The 16,769-nt window shown below is 42.7% G+C and overlaps 1 protein-coding gene across 2 annotated transcripts in view; it reads right to left on the reverse strand.

The window, feature by feature from the left end:
• Window positions 1-14,155, reverse strand: part of LOC139567064 (N-acetylgalactosaminyltransferase 7-like) — a 30,367-nt gene extending 16,212 nt beyond the window's left edge. For both annotated transcript variants that reach the window (XM_071388510.1, XM_071388509.1), the window contains exons 1-2: window positions 13,891-14,155; window positions 12,433-12,881 (exon numbers count right to left, since the gene is read on the reverse strand). In XM_071388510.1, the coding sequence (XP_071244611.1) occupies window positions 12,433-12,881; window positions 13,891-14,013 (572 nt within the window). In that variant the 5' untranslated portion in view covers window positions 14,014-14,155. The remainder of the gene's footprint in view (window positions 1-12,432; window positions 12,882-13,890) is intronic.
• Window positions 14,156-16,769: the final 2,614 nt, after the last annotated feature.

A 16,769-nucleotide genomic window follows, 5' to 3' on the forward strand; every position in this document is an offset into this window, starting at 1 on the left:
AGGCTATCAGTCACGCATCTCCAGTAATGAAATGAATCTGTAGCTGCATTCCACTTCCAGGGTTGGGAGGACTAGGCAATCTGATACGTTCCTTTATACACGGAATCCAAAACAACTCCAAATGAAATCCAAAAGGTTTCCCCTCAGCTTGAGAACCTTGGGTTGACCTAGCCATGGGACAGCCTAGCCGCCATTCCTCATTTGTTCTGCTATGACTGTTCTCTAATCTGCTCTGATATAAACTAAAGCCATAATGCAGGTTAATTGGATTTATGTTGTTGCGCGTGTTTTGGCTGGCTGGACTGCTCTTCTGTATATACAGTGGGGCAAAAAAGTATTTAGTCAGCCACCAATTGTGCAAGTTCTCCCACTTAAAAAGATGAGAGGCCTGTAATTTTCATCATAGGTACACTTCAACTATGACAGACAAAATGAGGGGAAAAAATCCAGAAAATCACATTGTAGGATTTCTAATGAATTTATTTGCAAATTATGGTGGAAAATAAGTATTTGGTCACCTACAAACAAGCAAGATTTCTGGCTCTCACAGACCTGTAACTTCTTCTTTAAGAGGCTCCTCTGTCCTCCACTCGTTACCTGTATTAATGGCACCCGTTTGAACTTGTTATCAGTATAAAAGACACCTGTCCACAACCTCAAACAGTCACACTCCAAACTCCACTATGGCCAAGACCAAAGAGCTGTCAAAGGACACCAGAAACAAAATTGTAGACCTGCACCAGGCTGGGAAGACTGAATCTGCAATAGGTAAGCAGCTTGGTTTGAAGAAATCAACTGTGGGAGCAATTATTAGGAAATGGAAGACATACAAGACCACTGATAATCTCCCTCGATCTGGGGCTCCACGCAAGATCTCACCCCGTGGGGTCAAAATGATCACAAAATCCCAGAACCACACGGGGGGACCTAGTGAATGACCTGCAGAGAGCTGGGACCAAAGTAACAAAGCCTACCATCAGTAACACACTACGCCGCCAGGGACTCAAATCCTGCAGTGCCAGACGTGTCCCCCTGCTTAAGCCAGTACATGTCCAGGCCCGTCTGAAGTTTGCTAGAGAGCATTTGGATGATCCAGAAGAAGATTGGGAGAATGTCATATGGTCAGATGAAACCAAAATAGAACTTTTTGGTAAAAACTCAACTCGTCGTGTTTGGGGGACAAAGAATGCTGAGTTGCATCCAAAGAACACCATACCTACTGTGAAGCATGGGGGTGGAAACATCATGCTTTGGGGCTGTTTTTCTGCAAAGGGACCAGGACGACTGATCCGTGTAAAGGACAGAATGAATGGGGCCATGTATCGTGAGATTTTGAGTGAAAACCTCCTTCCATCAGCAAGGGCATTGAAGATGAAACGTGGCTGGGTCTTTCAGCATGACAATGATCCCAAACACACCGCCCGGGCAACGAAGGAGTGGCTTCGTAAGAAGCATTTCAAGGTCCTGGAGTGGCCTAGCCAGTCTCCAGATCTCAACCCCATAGAAAATCTTTGGAGGGAGTTGAAAGTCCGTGTTGCCCAGCAACAGCCCCAAAACATCACTGCTCTAGAGGAGATCTGCATGGAGGAATCGGCCAAAATACCAGCAACAGTGTGTGAAAACCTTGTGAAGACTTACAGAAAACGTTTGACCTCTGTCATTGCCAACAAAGGGTATATAACAAAGTATTGAGATAAACTTTTGTTATTGACCAAATACTTATTTTCCACCATAATTTGCTAATAAATTCATTGGAAATCCTACAGTGATTTTCTGGAGAGAAAGAAAATCGCATTTTGTCTGTCATAGTTGAAGTGTACCTATGATGAAAATTACAGGCCTCTCTCATCTTTTTAAAAGTGGGAGAACTTGCACAATTGGTGGCTGACTAAATACTTTTTTGCCCCACTGTATGCTGATGTTCTATGGTAGGGCTCCCACTGACTGTAGACTGCCCCTCATATTATTACATCGTCACATGACCTTAAGAGTTCCATCAATGCATTACTAACCAGTGTTGTTACAGGGATTCCCATCACTTCGCATAGTTTTACCAATGCTATGATATACTCTGAACAAAAATATAAAAAAATGCAACATGCAAAAATGTCAACAATTTTACCGAGTTACAGCTCATATAAAAGGAAATCAGTTCATTGAAATAAATTAAGCCCTAAACTACAGATTTCACAACTGGAAATACAGATCAATTTTAAAAAGTAGGGGCGTGGATCAGAAAACTAGTCAGTCTCTGGTGTGAACACGATTTTGCCTCATGCACGACACCTTCACATAGAGTGGATTAGGCTGTTGATCGTGGCCTGTGGAAGGTTGTTGTACCCCTCAATGGCTGTGTGAAGTTGCTGGATATTAGCAGGAACTGCAACACTGTCGTACACGTCGATCCAGAGCATCTCGAACATGCTCAATGGGTGACGTGTTTAGGTGAGTATGCAGACATTTTCAGTTTCAAGGAATTGTGTAGAAATCCTTGCGACATGGGGCTGTGCATTATCATGCTGAAACATGATGGTGGAGGATGAATGGCACGACAACGGGCCTCGTCATGGTATCTCTGCGCATTCAAATTGCCATCAATAAAATGCAATTGTCTGTAGCTTATGCCTACCCATACCATAACCCCACCATGGGGCACGCTGTTCACAACGTTGACAATCAGCAAACCGCTCTCCCACACGGCAGACAGCCATACACTGTCTGCCATCTGCCTGGTACAGTAGAAACCAGGATTAATCTGTGAAGAGTACACATCTCCAGCGTGCCAGTGGACATTGAAGGTGAGCATTTTGCCACTAGTCAGTTACGATGCCGAACTGCAGTCAGGTCAATACCCAGGTGAGGACAACAGGCACACAGATGAGCTTGCCTGAGACGGTTTCTGACAGTTTGTACAGAAATTCTTTGGTTGTACCTACCCACAGTATCATCAACTGGCTGGTCTAAGATGATCCCACAGGTGAAGCCGGATATGGAGGTCCTGGGCTGGCGTGGTTACATGTGGTCTGCGGTTGTGAGACTGATTGGACGTACTGCCAAATTCTCCGAGGCGGCTTATGGTAGACAAATTAACATTAAATTATCTGGCAACAGCTCTGGTGGACATTCCTGCAGTCAGCATTCCAATTGCACGCTCCCTCAACTTGGAGACATCTGTGGCATTGTGTGACACAACTGCACATTTTAGAATGGCCTTGTGCTGGGGACAATAAAAGGTGCACCTGCGTAATGATCATGCTTTTTAAAACAGCTTGTTTATATACCACACCAGTCAGGTGGATGGATTATCTTGGCAAAGGAGAAATGCTCACTAAGAGGGATGTAAACAAATTTGTGCACAACATGTTAGAGAAATAAGCTTTTTGTGCATATGGGAAATTTACGGGATTCTTTATTTCAGCTCATTAAACATGGGACCAACATTTTAAATGTTCCGCTTACATTTTTGTTCAGTATACATAGGCCTAGTGTGATAGAGCTGGAAATAAATTATCGAGGGCATTTTACAGATATTGATAATTACACTAAAGTAGAGAAATATGAAGTTTGAAATTAAATGCAGCAGCTAATAGGATAAGTCACTTGAAAAAGTAATATTACTCATTACATTACTTTTGTTTAATGAACTACTTTACAATATTGCTTTGTGTGGAAAGTAATGCGTTACTACTATACTACTTTGCATTACTTTCATTTAAAAAAACAAAATCTCACCATTTGTTTGACACTCATAGGGAGCTCCTACCTACAGTGCATTCGGAAAGTATTCAGACCCCTTCACTTTTTCCACATTGTTACGTTATAGCCTTAATCTAAAATGGATTAAATGTTTTTCCTCAATCTTCACAATACCCCATAATGACAAAGCAAAAACAGGTTTAGATTTTTTTGCAAATGTATATAAAAAAAAAACATAAGTATTCAGACCCTTTGCTAGGAGACTCAGAATTGAGCACAGGTATATCCTGTTTCCATTAATCATCCTTGAGATATTTACAACTTGATTAGAGTCCACCTTTGGTAAATTCAATTGATTAGACATGATTTGGAAAGGCACACACACGTGTATAAGGTCGAAGGAATTGTCCGTAGAGCTCTCCTTTGAACAGCTACAGCTGCGTACCCCCTCTAGCACCAAGGTCAGCGCACTCTCAAATGTTTTTTTGCCATCATTGTAAGCCTGCCACACACACACACTATTCGATACATTTATTAAACATATGAGTTTGAGTTTGTAACAACCCAGCTCGTGGGAAGTGACAAAGAGCTCTTATAGGACCAGGGAACAAATAATAATAAATATTTTTGCTCTTTATTTAGCCATCTTACATACAAAACCTTATTTGTTCATCAAAAATTGTGAATAACTCACCACAGGTTAATGAGAAGGGTGTGCTTGAAAGGATGCACATAACTCTGCAATGTTGTGTTGTATTGGAGAGTCTCAGTCTTAAATCATTTTCAACACACAGTCTGTGCCTGTATTTAGTTTTCATGCTAGTGAGGACTGAGAATCCACTCTCACATAGGTACGTGGTTGCAAAGGGCATCAGTGTCTTAACAGCCCGATATGCCAAGGCAGGATACTCTGAGCGCAGCCCAATCCAGAAATCTGGCAGTGGCTTTGATTAAATTACATTTTCACAGAACTGCTTGTTGCAATTTCTACGAGGCGCTCTTGTTCAGATATTGGTAAGTGGACTGGAGGCAGGGCATGAAAAGGATAATGAATCCAGTGGTTTGTGTGGTCCGTTTCGGGAAAGTACCTGCGTAATTGCGCACCCAGCTCACTCAGGTGCTTCGCTATATCACATTTGACATTGTCCGTAAGCTTGAGTTAGTTTGTATGATTTTCTTTTGTGTGCAATGATGGAAAGACCTGTGTGTTGTTGTTAATGCAGACAGAGAAGAGCTCCAACTTCTTAATCATAGCCTCAATTTTGTCCCGCACATTGTATATAGTTGAGGAGAGTCCCTGTAATCCTAGATTCAGATCATTCAGGCGAGAAAAAACATCACCCAGATAGGCCAGTCGTGTGAGAAACTTGTCATCACGCAAACAGTCAGACAAGTGAAAATTATGGTCAGTAAAATAAATAAAAACTTCAGCTCATCTCTCAATTTAAAAAAAACGTGTCAACAATTTAACCCTTGATAACCAGCGCACTTCTGTACGTTGTAAAAGCGTTACATGATCGCTGCCCATATCATTGCATAATGCAGAAAATACACGAGAGTCAAGGGGCCTTGCTTTAACAAAGATGTCAGGCATTTCCCTTGGCAGCAAGAGCCTCTCGGTGGATGCTGCAGTGTACCCAAGTGGCGTCGGAAGCAACTGCTTGCACGCACGTTACCACTCCACTATGTCTCTCTGTCATGGCTTTTGCGCCATAAGTACAGATACCAACACATCTTGACCACCAAAGTCCATTTGATGTCACAAAGCTGTACAGCACTTTAAAAGTATCCTCTCCTGTTGTCGTGGTTTCCAGAAGAGGATGTCTTCCTTAAAATTGACCCCCCATAAACGCATAACACACTGTGGCTGAGGAAAGGCACTACTCCCAATATAAGTGAACCCCAAATCAATGTAGTTATCATATTTGCGCCTCTTCAATGGTCCAACGTCCCTGTCTGTTCGGTGCTTTCCCGGGTAAGGGGGCAGTAGCTCATCGGCAGCATCAGATTCACAACTGTCAGCGTTCATGCTAGCTGGGCTAACAACAAATGTAGAATTACTGGTGTTAGCATTGGATGTGCACGTGGAAGCAGAACAACTTGTGTCGTCGACAGGTGGAGGTGTAGTACCGCTGGTAGTAGCAGTACTACCAGTAGAGCTGGTATGTGTCTCTATGGATGCGGGCCTTACTTTTTTTAACCATTTATAAATTTTTGAGCAAACGGAATGAGCAGCAGCTACATACGGACTGTTAGTGGAATTCCCACGAGAGAGTAATGGTTAATGTGATTGGATGTTTATTATTTGACTAGGATACCTGCTTTTGACATTGTGTTGTTATTTAGCTGAACACTAGATGGTTACATTTCATTTTTGGCAGTGAAAAAAATAAAATTAAAAAAAAGTCACCCAAATGTTTTGCCCCATTGGAAAATCTAAATGGAATGTTTGAAAATGTGAATCACATTTTTATTTGGCGTACCCCCGGCGGCATTGCGCGTACCCGAGGCCACCCTGACAAATGGGGGAGAAGGGACTTGGTCAGGGAGGTGACCAAGAACCTGATGGTCACTGACATAGCTCCAGAATTCCTCTGTGGAGATAGGAGAACCTTCCAGAAGGACAACCATCTCTGCAGCACTCCACCAATCAGGCCTTTATGGTAGAGTGGCCAGACAGAAACCACTTCCCAGTAAAATGCACATGACAGCCTGCTTGGAGTTTGCCAAAAAGCACCTAAAGACTCTCAGACCATGAGAAACAAGATTCTCTGGTCTGATGAAACCAAGATTGAACTCTTTGGCCTGAATGCAAAGCGTCACGTCTGGAGGAAACCTGGCACCATCCCTACAGTGAAGCATTGTGGTGGCAGCATTATGCTGTGGGGATGTTTTTCAGGGACTGGGAGACTAATCAGGATTGAGGGAAAGATGAACGGAGCAAAGTATAGAGAGATCCTTGATTTTTTTTAAAGTGCTCCAGAGTGCTCTGGACCTCAGACTGGGGCGAAGGTTCACCTTCCAACAGTACACCAACCCAAAGCACACAGCCAAGACAGTGCAGGACTGGCTTCGGGACTAGTCTCTGAATGTCCTTGAGTGGCCCAGCTAGAGCCCAGACTTGAACCCAATCTAACGTCTCTGGAGAGACCTGAAAATAGCTGTGCAGCGACGCTCAACATCCAACAGAGCTTGAGAGGATCTGCAGAGAAAAATGGGAGAAACTCCCCAAAGACAGGTGTGTCAAGCTTGTAGCGTGATACCCAAGACGACAAGGCTGCAATCACTGCCAAAGGTGATTCAACAAAGTACTGAGTAAAGGGTCTGAATACTTATGTAAATATTTGTAATAAAATGTGGAAAAAGGGGTCTGAATACTTTCCAAATGCACTGTATTTACAGTCAAAATCTCACGAGCAGCCAGGTCTGGTTATAGGACTGCACAGCCACAGACCAATAGAGATGTATAGAGGGGATCATTTCCACTAGACAGGAAAACCCGCTATGGGCTTTGCCATCACAGAAGCGATTAATGGCAAAGATCAGAGGTGCGCCCTCTATACAATTCTACAGACAGCAGCTGTCATGACATTTCTCCAAACAGCCTCTCAGCTCACATAAGAACTAACTGAGGAAACAAGTCGAGATTGGATCATGGAAACACGCGCGGTAGAGATATGATTCTGAAAGTAACGCAGGCGTTGTTTGATAAATTAACTAACAATATTACCCAATTTGAAAATGCGTTACTTCACTCCGTTACTCATAAAAATCAGTCTGATTACATATATAACAAGTTAAGGCATTACCCCAACACGGGTGATTGCTAAACACGGGACAACTGATAGCTACAGCATTCAAAGTAGTAGTTCATGGAAATGTAAAAAAGTAAGTTATACATTTATCGTTCAACTCATCGTTTAGTGATAATTCAGTCAATTTATTGTGATATGGATTTTTGTCCATGTCGCCAAGCAACTTTGATATATTTTCCCCTCATTCCTTATAGACGGGTTGGTTGTTAAGCAACAAAACCGCAACTAAATCGGGCAAAACAGCCCAGGTTGGCTTAGATTGTTGACTATTTAGTCTCCAATGTTTATTGAAAACAAATACATTTGCACAATGAGCTAACTTATAGCAAACATAAAATCACTGACTTTCATGTGCACAAACCTATAGCTTTGTCCTACCAACATTTTTCTGCATAACTTCCTATTCTCTTCCCAACAGCAGAAATGACAAACACATACAGTAAGAATAATATTATATACGAATTATCTGCCCATGTAAATTCCCAGTTCAGCCTGCATAGATGTTGCACATTACATACAAAAACAGACAAGTGCAGAGAGCGAGAGCCTTGCTATTGGGAGGCGCCGTCGTAGGCAGACCTGGCTCAAGAAGACAGGCTATGTGCACACTGCCCACAAAATGGAGGTGGAAACTGTGCTGCACTTCCTACCCTCCTGCCAAATGTATGACCATAGACATATTTCCCCTCAGATTACACAGACCCACAAAGAATTAGAAAACACATCAAAATTTGATAACTCCCATATGTATTGGGTGAAATAGCAGTGTGCAATCACAGCAGCAAGATTTGTGAACCTTTTTCTTTCTGTGCCACCAAAATGTTCGCATATAGGCCACTGGTAATGTTAACAGGGCCACATTCCACTGAAAGAGGTATGAACATTGTAGATTGAAATTCAATGTATCAAATCAAATTTTATTTACCACATGCACTGAATAAAACTGGTGTAGACGTAACCGTAAAATACTAGCTTACGAACCATTCCCAACGATGCAGAGTTAAAAAAAATAATAGTAACTAACAAGGAATAAAATACACTAGAATTGAGCTATATACACAGGGAGTAGCAGGTCAATGTACGAGAGGTAAGAGGTATTAGACATAGATATGTACATTAAGGCAGGGTAGGCATCAGGATAGATAAGAGTCTAATAAAAAACAGTAGCAGCAGCAAATGAGTGTAAAAGTGTGTATGTTTGTGTTGTGTCGGTGTGAGAATGACAGTGTGAGATGGTTTGGTTACCATTAATTGACTATTTAGTAGTCTGGCTATTTAGCAGTTTTATGGCTTAGGGGTAGAAGCGGTCTCCGAGCCTGTTGGTCCAAGAGACAATGCCGCGATACTGTTTGCCGGACAGTAGCAGAGTGAACAGTCTATGGCTTGGGAGTCTTTGGGAATTTTTCAGGCCTTCCTCTGACACTGCCTGATATATACACACTGACCAAAAATATAATTGCAACATGTAAAGTACTGGTCCCAAGTTTCATGAGCTGAAATAAAATATCCCAGAAATGTTCCTTGCATACAAAAAGCTTCTCTCAAATTGTGCGCACAAATTTGTTTTCATTTAACCAGCCTGATCATTACACAGGTGCACCTTGTACTTGGGACAACAAAAGGCCACGTTAAAACGTGCAGTTGTCACATAACACAAAGAGGTCTCAAGTTAAGGGAGTGTGCAATTGGCATGCTGATTGCAGGAATGTCCACCAGAGTTGTTGCCAGAGAATTCCCAACCATAAGCCGCCTCCAATGTCATTTTAGAGAATTTGGCATTACGTACAACCAGCCTCACATCAGCAGACCTCGTGTAATCATGCCAGACCAGGACATCCACATCCGGCTTCTTCACCTGTGGGATCGGCTGAGACCAGCCACCCTGACAGCTGATGAAACTGAGAACAATTTCTGTCTGTAATAAACCCCTTTTGTGAGGAAAAACTCATTCTGACTGGCTGGGCCTGGCTCCCCAGTGGGTGGGCCTATGCCCTTCCAAGCCCATCCATGGCTGCGCCCCTGTCTAGTCATGTGAAATCCATAGATTAGGGCCCAATGAATTTATTTCAATTAACTGAATTCCTTGTAGGAACTGTAAAACTGAATAACAAAAAAATTGTTGAAATCATTGCATTTATATTTTTGTTCAGTATAGATGTCCTGGATGGCAGGGAGCTCAGCCCCAGTGATGTGCTGGGCTGTCCGTGTCACCCTTTGTAGCACTTTGCGGTCAAGGGCAGTACAATTGCCATACCAAGCGGTTAGGCAGCCATTCAAGATGCTCTCGATGGTGCAGCTGTAGAACTTCGAGGATCTGAGGGCCCATGCCAAATCTTTTCAGCCTCCTGAGGGGGGGGGAGGCGCTGCAGTTCACTCTTCACGACTGTGCGGACCATGTTAAGTCCTTAGCGATATGGACGCCAAGGAACTTGAAGATCTCAACCCACTTCACAACAGCTCCGTTGATGTGGCTGGGGGCGTGCTCTCTCCTTTCTCCTATAGTCCACGATCAGCTCATTGGTCTTACTGACATTGAGGGAGAGGTTTTGTCCTGGCACCACACTGCTAAGTCTGACTTCCTCCCTGTAGGCTGACTCCTCTCCATCAGTGATCAAGCCGAACACCATTGTGTCTTCAGCAAACTTGATAGTGTTGGAGTCGTGCACGACCACGCAGTCGTTGATGAACAGGAAGTACAGGAGGGGACAAAGCACACACCCCTGAGGGGCCCCGTGCAAGGGTCAGCCTGGCGGAGGTGTTGTTGCCTACCCTCACCACCTGGGGCCGACAGGTCAGGAAGTCCAGGATGCAGTTGGAGAGGGAGGGGCTAGTCCCAGGGTGGGAGGGCTGAGCGAGACTACAAATTCAAAGATGGCCTACTCTTCTATAGCCTACTCAAGGCAGAGAAAAACACACCTAGAACATTTTATTATTAAACTCAATGCTGTTTTTTGGGCTTGTGTTTCTCAACCAGGCAAAGGGTAGCTACTTAAAAAAGGCAGGTTAGCGAAGATGAAGCGATCACTCCAAAAACTCTTTCCCAGTCCACTTAGTCAGAGAATTCTCAATTTAGTCAACTGAAATTCATTTTTTTTTGTCAGTTATAGTCTTGTCAATTGCCACTGAAAAATAGTTTGAAGAATATTTCAGTCACCATTTGCTGCCAAAATTAACACTAGTAGAAACAAACCTTGCAAGCCATCAGACCACGCGTATAATTTGTGATGTATAATACGCTTACCTCGTCATAAATTGAGGAGCACATTTCAGACAACGCGTCTTACAGTGTATAACTCAATCAAGGTGTTGCATAGAAAGCCAGCATTCTTCACTCAGGCAGTAGGAAGCTCTCTCATCCATTTCTATGCAGATGATACGGTCTTATACGCAGCTGGCCCATCCCTGGATTTTGTGTTAAATGCTCTACAACAAAGCTTTCTTAGTGTCCAACAAGCTTTCTCGACCCTTAACCGTGTTCCGAACACCTCCAAAACAAAGGTCATGTGGTTTGGTAAATAAGAATTTGTTCTTAACTGACTTGCCTAGTTAAATAAAAGGTTAAATAAAATAAAAATAAAATTCTTACCATTATTAGAAGAATGATGCTACATTTCCACATTCTAAATTGGTAGAATGTGGCTGATACAGACTTTACTTGATAAACACATCTTCAATAGAACACCTAGGCTTATAGCCTAATGTGTGTGTAAATGTAAGCATTGGTAACTCTTCTCAAAATAAATGTCAATATGACGCAAACACTACAAACAGAATAGAGAAGCCACGCCTCGGATCTCAAGGTGTGAGTTCGTGACACACAATATATACAGTTTTGATAATGGACCAACTGAATAGTTTGACTACCAAAGAATTGCTTTTCTATTGGTCTGGTGGTAGGCCTTTGTTCTGTTAACATTGCACAACCAACCTTTAAAAGCCTGACCCACACCCTTGTCATACCAGCCCTTCAGGTATAAAATTGTGCTTGCGACACCAGAATAGTGGGTTAGATTCCAATGTATGCACGCATGACAAAGTTGCTTTGGATAAAAGTGTCTGCTAAATGACATGTACCGGGATTGACATAAAGGGTTGCCCCATTGACTAGGGAACTCTGAACAGTGACGCAAGTTGAGCCTCCTTTTAGGTTGCCATATTGAGCAGGTGAAACCAAAACTGTAAAAATAATTCCAATAGCCTAACTGATCTTTCTGGTTCCTCCCCCCTATTGTTTAAGTGAAAGACAATTTATGGCAGATGACAGACAATTTATGGCAAGTTGAGCCTGCTCTGATAATTATTTTTTGCTGATAACTAAAATTCTTTATATTCTATACTTTATATTGATTCCTCCCCTGTGTCGGTAAAGGGCAGCTAGTATGGCATTTGTGTGTAAATAGTTCATTCACATTTTTCAGGCAAGTGATCATAATCATCAGGCCAAAAAAACGAAAAAAAAAAGACTCCTGACTTCCAAGTGCCTTTCAGACCTTAATGTCAAGCCATGGATACATTATGATCTTTTAAAAAATACATTTGTAACATTCGTGAAAGGAACGATGAAGTAACATTCAACTGGAACACCCAGTGAGACATATTTAGAAGAGAAAAAAACATTAAGTTGATGACAGTTCCTTAACACACGTACCATTCCGATAGGCCTAGCTACATCCTTAATAGGGACGACTACTAGTCTATACAACACAGTACCACCAATCCATACAGTAACCATCTACCTGGGCTCTACGGCCTGCTACTGTAACTACTCTTTATGGTGAATGTCACAGATTCCTTCTTCATTCCAATTCAAATGCCATAACACACAAACCATTCCAATAGGCCTAGGTCTAAAAAAAATGATACTATGACCCAGCACCTTGTCTATCTGCCTGGATTGGGCTCAGGCCTTAATACTACTTACTCTTCATGGCGAATGTCGCTGATGGTCCTGTCTAGGGAGATCATGTCGCTGGCCACCATGTTGAAGCCAAATTCCTTAATGCTGGCCTGGGCGGCCTCGTGGTACTCCGCTCCCAGGACGAACGGCTTCGCCCCCTCCCCAGCCCCATCCTGCACCCCGTGGGGCTCCGGCTCCTTGAGCTCAAAGTTTCCCAGGGTCCCCTTCCTTAGGACGGGTGCCGAGTATACATTGGTGTGGGGCTTGAAGGTGACATACTGTTTCTGGATGATATTCTGCTGGTTCTGAGCACCGCCGGCTGGTTTGCCAGGAACCAGCTTGTCGTCTCCTCTGTTCTTCTGTCGGATGGAGTCCAGGTCCACCTCGACCCCTTCCACATGGGGCCAGGGGACCACGGGTTTGAACTGGTCAGCAATGTCATTCTTAGGCAAGAGGATAGGGGCATCTCCCTCCTACATAGAATCAGAAAGAAGTTAGCTAGGCCTATTGCTTTTCCAAGGCCTAAAATGGTTTAGCTGACAGCGGTAGCTACTAGCTTTTACAAAGCGTAAAAGGGTTAGATGATCATGCTCTTCATCTAGGTTTGCAGGATCAGCAAAGGTCTTAATCTGCCCTACTTGACAGCTCAATTGGCTAACTAGTCCCCCAGCAATTAGCTTAAAGTCGAATTCCTTCACTGGCCACATTACGGTATGCACATGCGTTTATGTGGTTCACAGTAAACATAGCTAGGAACATTGCATAGCTAACCAAGAAATTACACGGCATTGTTTGTTTTAACACAGTATCACTTATTCGACAAAGGCAATTACAGCTTCGGTGCGAGTCTTGACAGGTGTGAGTTTAGCTTCAGGTATGCATTAACGTAGATGGCTAGCTTCCCAGGCATTCGTTTCGCCAGCTGGCTACGTGTCATTTCAACATAACGTTTTTACAAGCTTGGTGATTTCTTTTCATACAATGATCGCTATTGTCGAATTCGTGAACAACAGGAGACAATTTGAACGAGAGACAGCTACCAGACTAAAGCCCTCCGGCTATGTTTGATATTGTCGTCAAAGCATTTAAATATGACCTAACGCAGGCGGACATTCAGGAATGAGTGGGGTTCAATGCAGGAACGCTAGCTAACGTTAGCTGGCTGATTAACTAGTTCACGTTAGATACCAAAATGTATAAGCAAATGGTAGTTAGCAAGACTGTCATCAAGTCCCAATGACATTTTTGTACTCTATTAACGTTACAGTAGCTAGCTAAAATAGACCCAAACGCTAACAATCTCCATGACAACGACTCAGACTTGCTTGCTAGCTGACGTTAGCGACTTTAGCAACATGGTTAGGTAACGTTAGCCAGAATTACATGCCAAAAATGTTATAGAATGCATAGCTACAACAAAACACATGAAACATATAAAATAACGTTTGACCAATAGAAAGCTGGTTGTAATTGAAAACTTACCCGTTTAGCAAAGGGATTTTCGTCGTGCTCTTTCGGCGAAAGGGAAGACCAAAGCAACACAAGCCCTAAGAATGTGGCAATAACTATTACACTACGAAGAATAAATCCAACTCTTAACCTCATTTTGAAAATAAGACCATCTACAAGGTGCTAGCTAACCTCGTTACTTCGTGGCACCCCTGCCTGCCAAAACCAGTTCGAATCCCAAATTGAGCCAACCGTGCGCCTCTCCTGATTGAATCCCTCTCGTCGGCATGTACCATTATCTGCGCTCTCTCTCTGTCTGTCTGTCACACCCCTCTACTGCGAGCGAGCAAAAGTTATAATATAAGCAGTGGCGACCCGTCATTCAGGGCAGGTGGGACTCTTTTGAGCTTCACATTTTTGTTGTTGTTGGGGGGGCTTTCCTGTTTTGCATGATATTTGGCATTAATGTGTCACATATCAGTTTGCAAACAAAGTTAAAAAGAAATATATATATATCATTGAGTTAATAAAGCCGCATACAAACATGGTCTCTTTTTTGTTTTATTGAGTAAGACAGCTCCAAAATGCAGGTGTTTCAGCCTAGCTCAGTGCTTTCTATGGTGGTGGGGCAAGCCAGCAGAAAATACGGAGCGTTGCGCCGTGATTGGCTCAGTGTTCTGTCACTCATGGGGACACTAGTACAGCCAAGTCTAAAGGTAGAGCTAGAAAATTCAAGCTCCTTGGGTGCTGCCATAGAGTTACATTAGAAGTGCCCATCCATGAAGGCTGAAGGTCACTGGCCACAGATAAAATTACGTCAAATCACATTATATCTACAGTATCTTTGATTGGACTGAGAATGCCAGACTTTGATGACAAAGTTTGATGCCAAAATTTGCCCACGAAAGACCGACGCGTCACCTTCCTGTTCAAGTGAGCACAGCACAACAAGGTAAGTCCAAAAATGTATTGTATGCTGCTGAATAAACTATGTAATATGCCAGTGAGATATGTATACTGTAGCTAAGAAAGTAATACTAAGTGTTGTGTAGTAAGCTGTTAGTAGCCCATGTGCCTCACCTTAATAATTTGATCTATTTTCACCTCTTAATTTCACCTACTGATCTGACTTGGTGGTGAACATGTAGCCTATAACCTGTTCTTGAGAAATGTAATCATTGAATATTGTAAGAGCTTTCATTGTCTGCTTATATGCCTCCTTTATTTATCCTACGGTTCTGACTTGGTGTACAGGGAGAACACTGTAAGAACGGCCCATGTTCTGAATTCTGTCGCTGTACATTTCAAAAGTGCTAAACAAAATAGCTCGCTCATTAATGTCTTAAATCGAAATTACGGATGGCCTCTTATCCGCTTGTCGTCCCCTTATGCCATAGTTTGTACATCTCAATTGTCAGTAAAAACCACATTAGTTTAAGCAAGTCAGCCATATCATCTATGTTTTTTTTAAAGGCAGTAAATGAGGCTGAATGAACTGTTTCGCTGCCAGACAAGGCTTCGCTGATAGACAGGTGTAACAGTGGTAAGGTGTTGGGACTGCTGTTGGGACTCTGCTGTTGGGATAGCTTTATGTAGGCCCTAACAGTTTGTCACCGTTATAGTGCAATTCATGTATTTTTTTGTGTTGTGTTTTGTAGTGGCTTTTCTGGCATGCATCCCACATTTGTATTTTTTTGCCCCACCAAGATTCACATGCTAAAATCAACACTGAATGTAAGACATGCCTATGATTTCTATCTTATAGAAATTAGAACGCAGGTTGAAAAGGTAGAGTGACACACGGATGTGGAGCAATCAAAACCAGGAAGCCGCAGGCTTGTTTGATTAGCGGATCGTATTTGCATAGCTATAAAACATTGCCACATTTCGCTAGGCTATAACCACAGATACAAGTCTTTGCTATTACAGATAGGTCCTTGATGTCCAGGATCCTGGCACGTCCCAACGCTTACGTCACCTCATTGAATATGACATTTCAATCTTTACGTTCAGGGTTGGGGTTGTTTGGTAAGGGTTGTGGTTCTGGTTTAAGATAGGCACGTCCCAGGATTGCACTAACCATTACAGATTGTTCCATCATGCATGGAACCAACCAGGGGCAACATAACTGAACATGTGAATGCCAACCTCACTGATATGTCACCTAGTTTACCGTCACCATGTTTTGAACAGTGCTGCCTTTTGAAAAATGTTTTTTTTGGTAGCTCTGGGGCCTAATGCTTGTTTCAAATATTTACATGAATTTTGTATTTCAGTCATATACTGCAAGTGATTTTCCATTTTACGCACAAAATAACATGCATGAATTTGAGATGTGAAACTTTTCAAAAGAATACTGTAGACCTGCTTAAATATCCTGGAGGTGTCAAACTTTGTTGACTCAAGTGTGTTCCAGAGATAGAGATAGGTGGAAGCTGCTGAGGGCAGGACGGCTCATAATAATGGCTGGAACAGAGCAAATGGAATGGCATCAATGGGCTCTCGAGTGGCACAGCGGTCTAAGGCACTGTATCTCAGTGCTACAGGTGTCACTACAGACTCTGGTTCGATCCTGGGTTTGATTGGGAGTCCCATAGGGTGGCGCACAATTGACCCTGTGTCATCCGGGTTAGGGTTTGGCCGTGGTAGGCCGTCATTGTAAATAAGAATTTGTTCTTACCTGACTTGCCTAATTAAATACTTACATTAAAAAAAGAAATCTAAACACATGGAAACCATTGATTTATTTGATACCATTCCACTAATTCTGCTCCAGCCATTACCACAAGCCCGTCCTCCCCAATTAAGGTGCCACCAACCTCCTTTGATAGAGATATACACACACACACAACTGACTGGTTCTGACCCACGCCCCTACTTTACTTTTTTTTTTTTTTTAAGGTATCTGACCA

Source organism: Salvelinus alpinus, unplaced genomic scaffold (assembly GCF_045679555.1).
Source record: "Salvelinus alpinus unplaced genomic scaffold, SLU_Salpinus.1 scaffold_41, whole genome shotgun sequence".
NCBI lineage: Eukaryota > Metazoa > Chordata > Actinopteri > Salmoniformes > Salmonidae > Salvelinus > Salvelinus alpinus.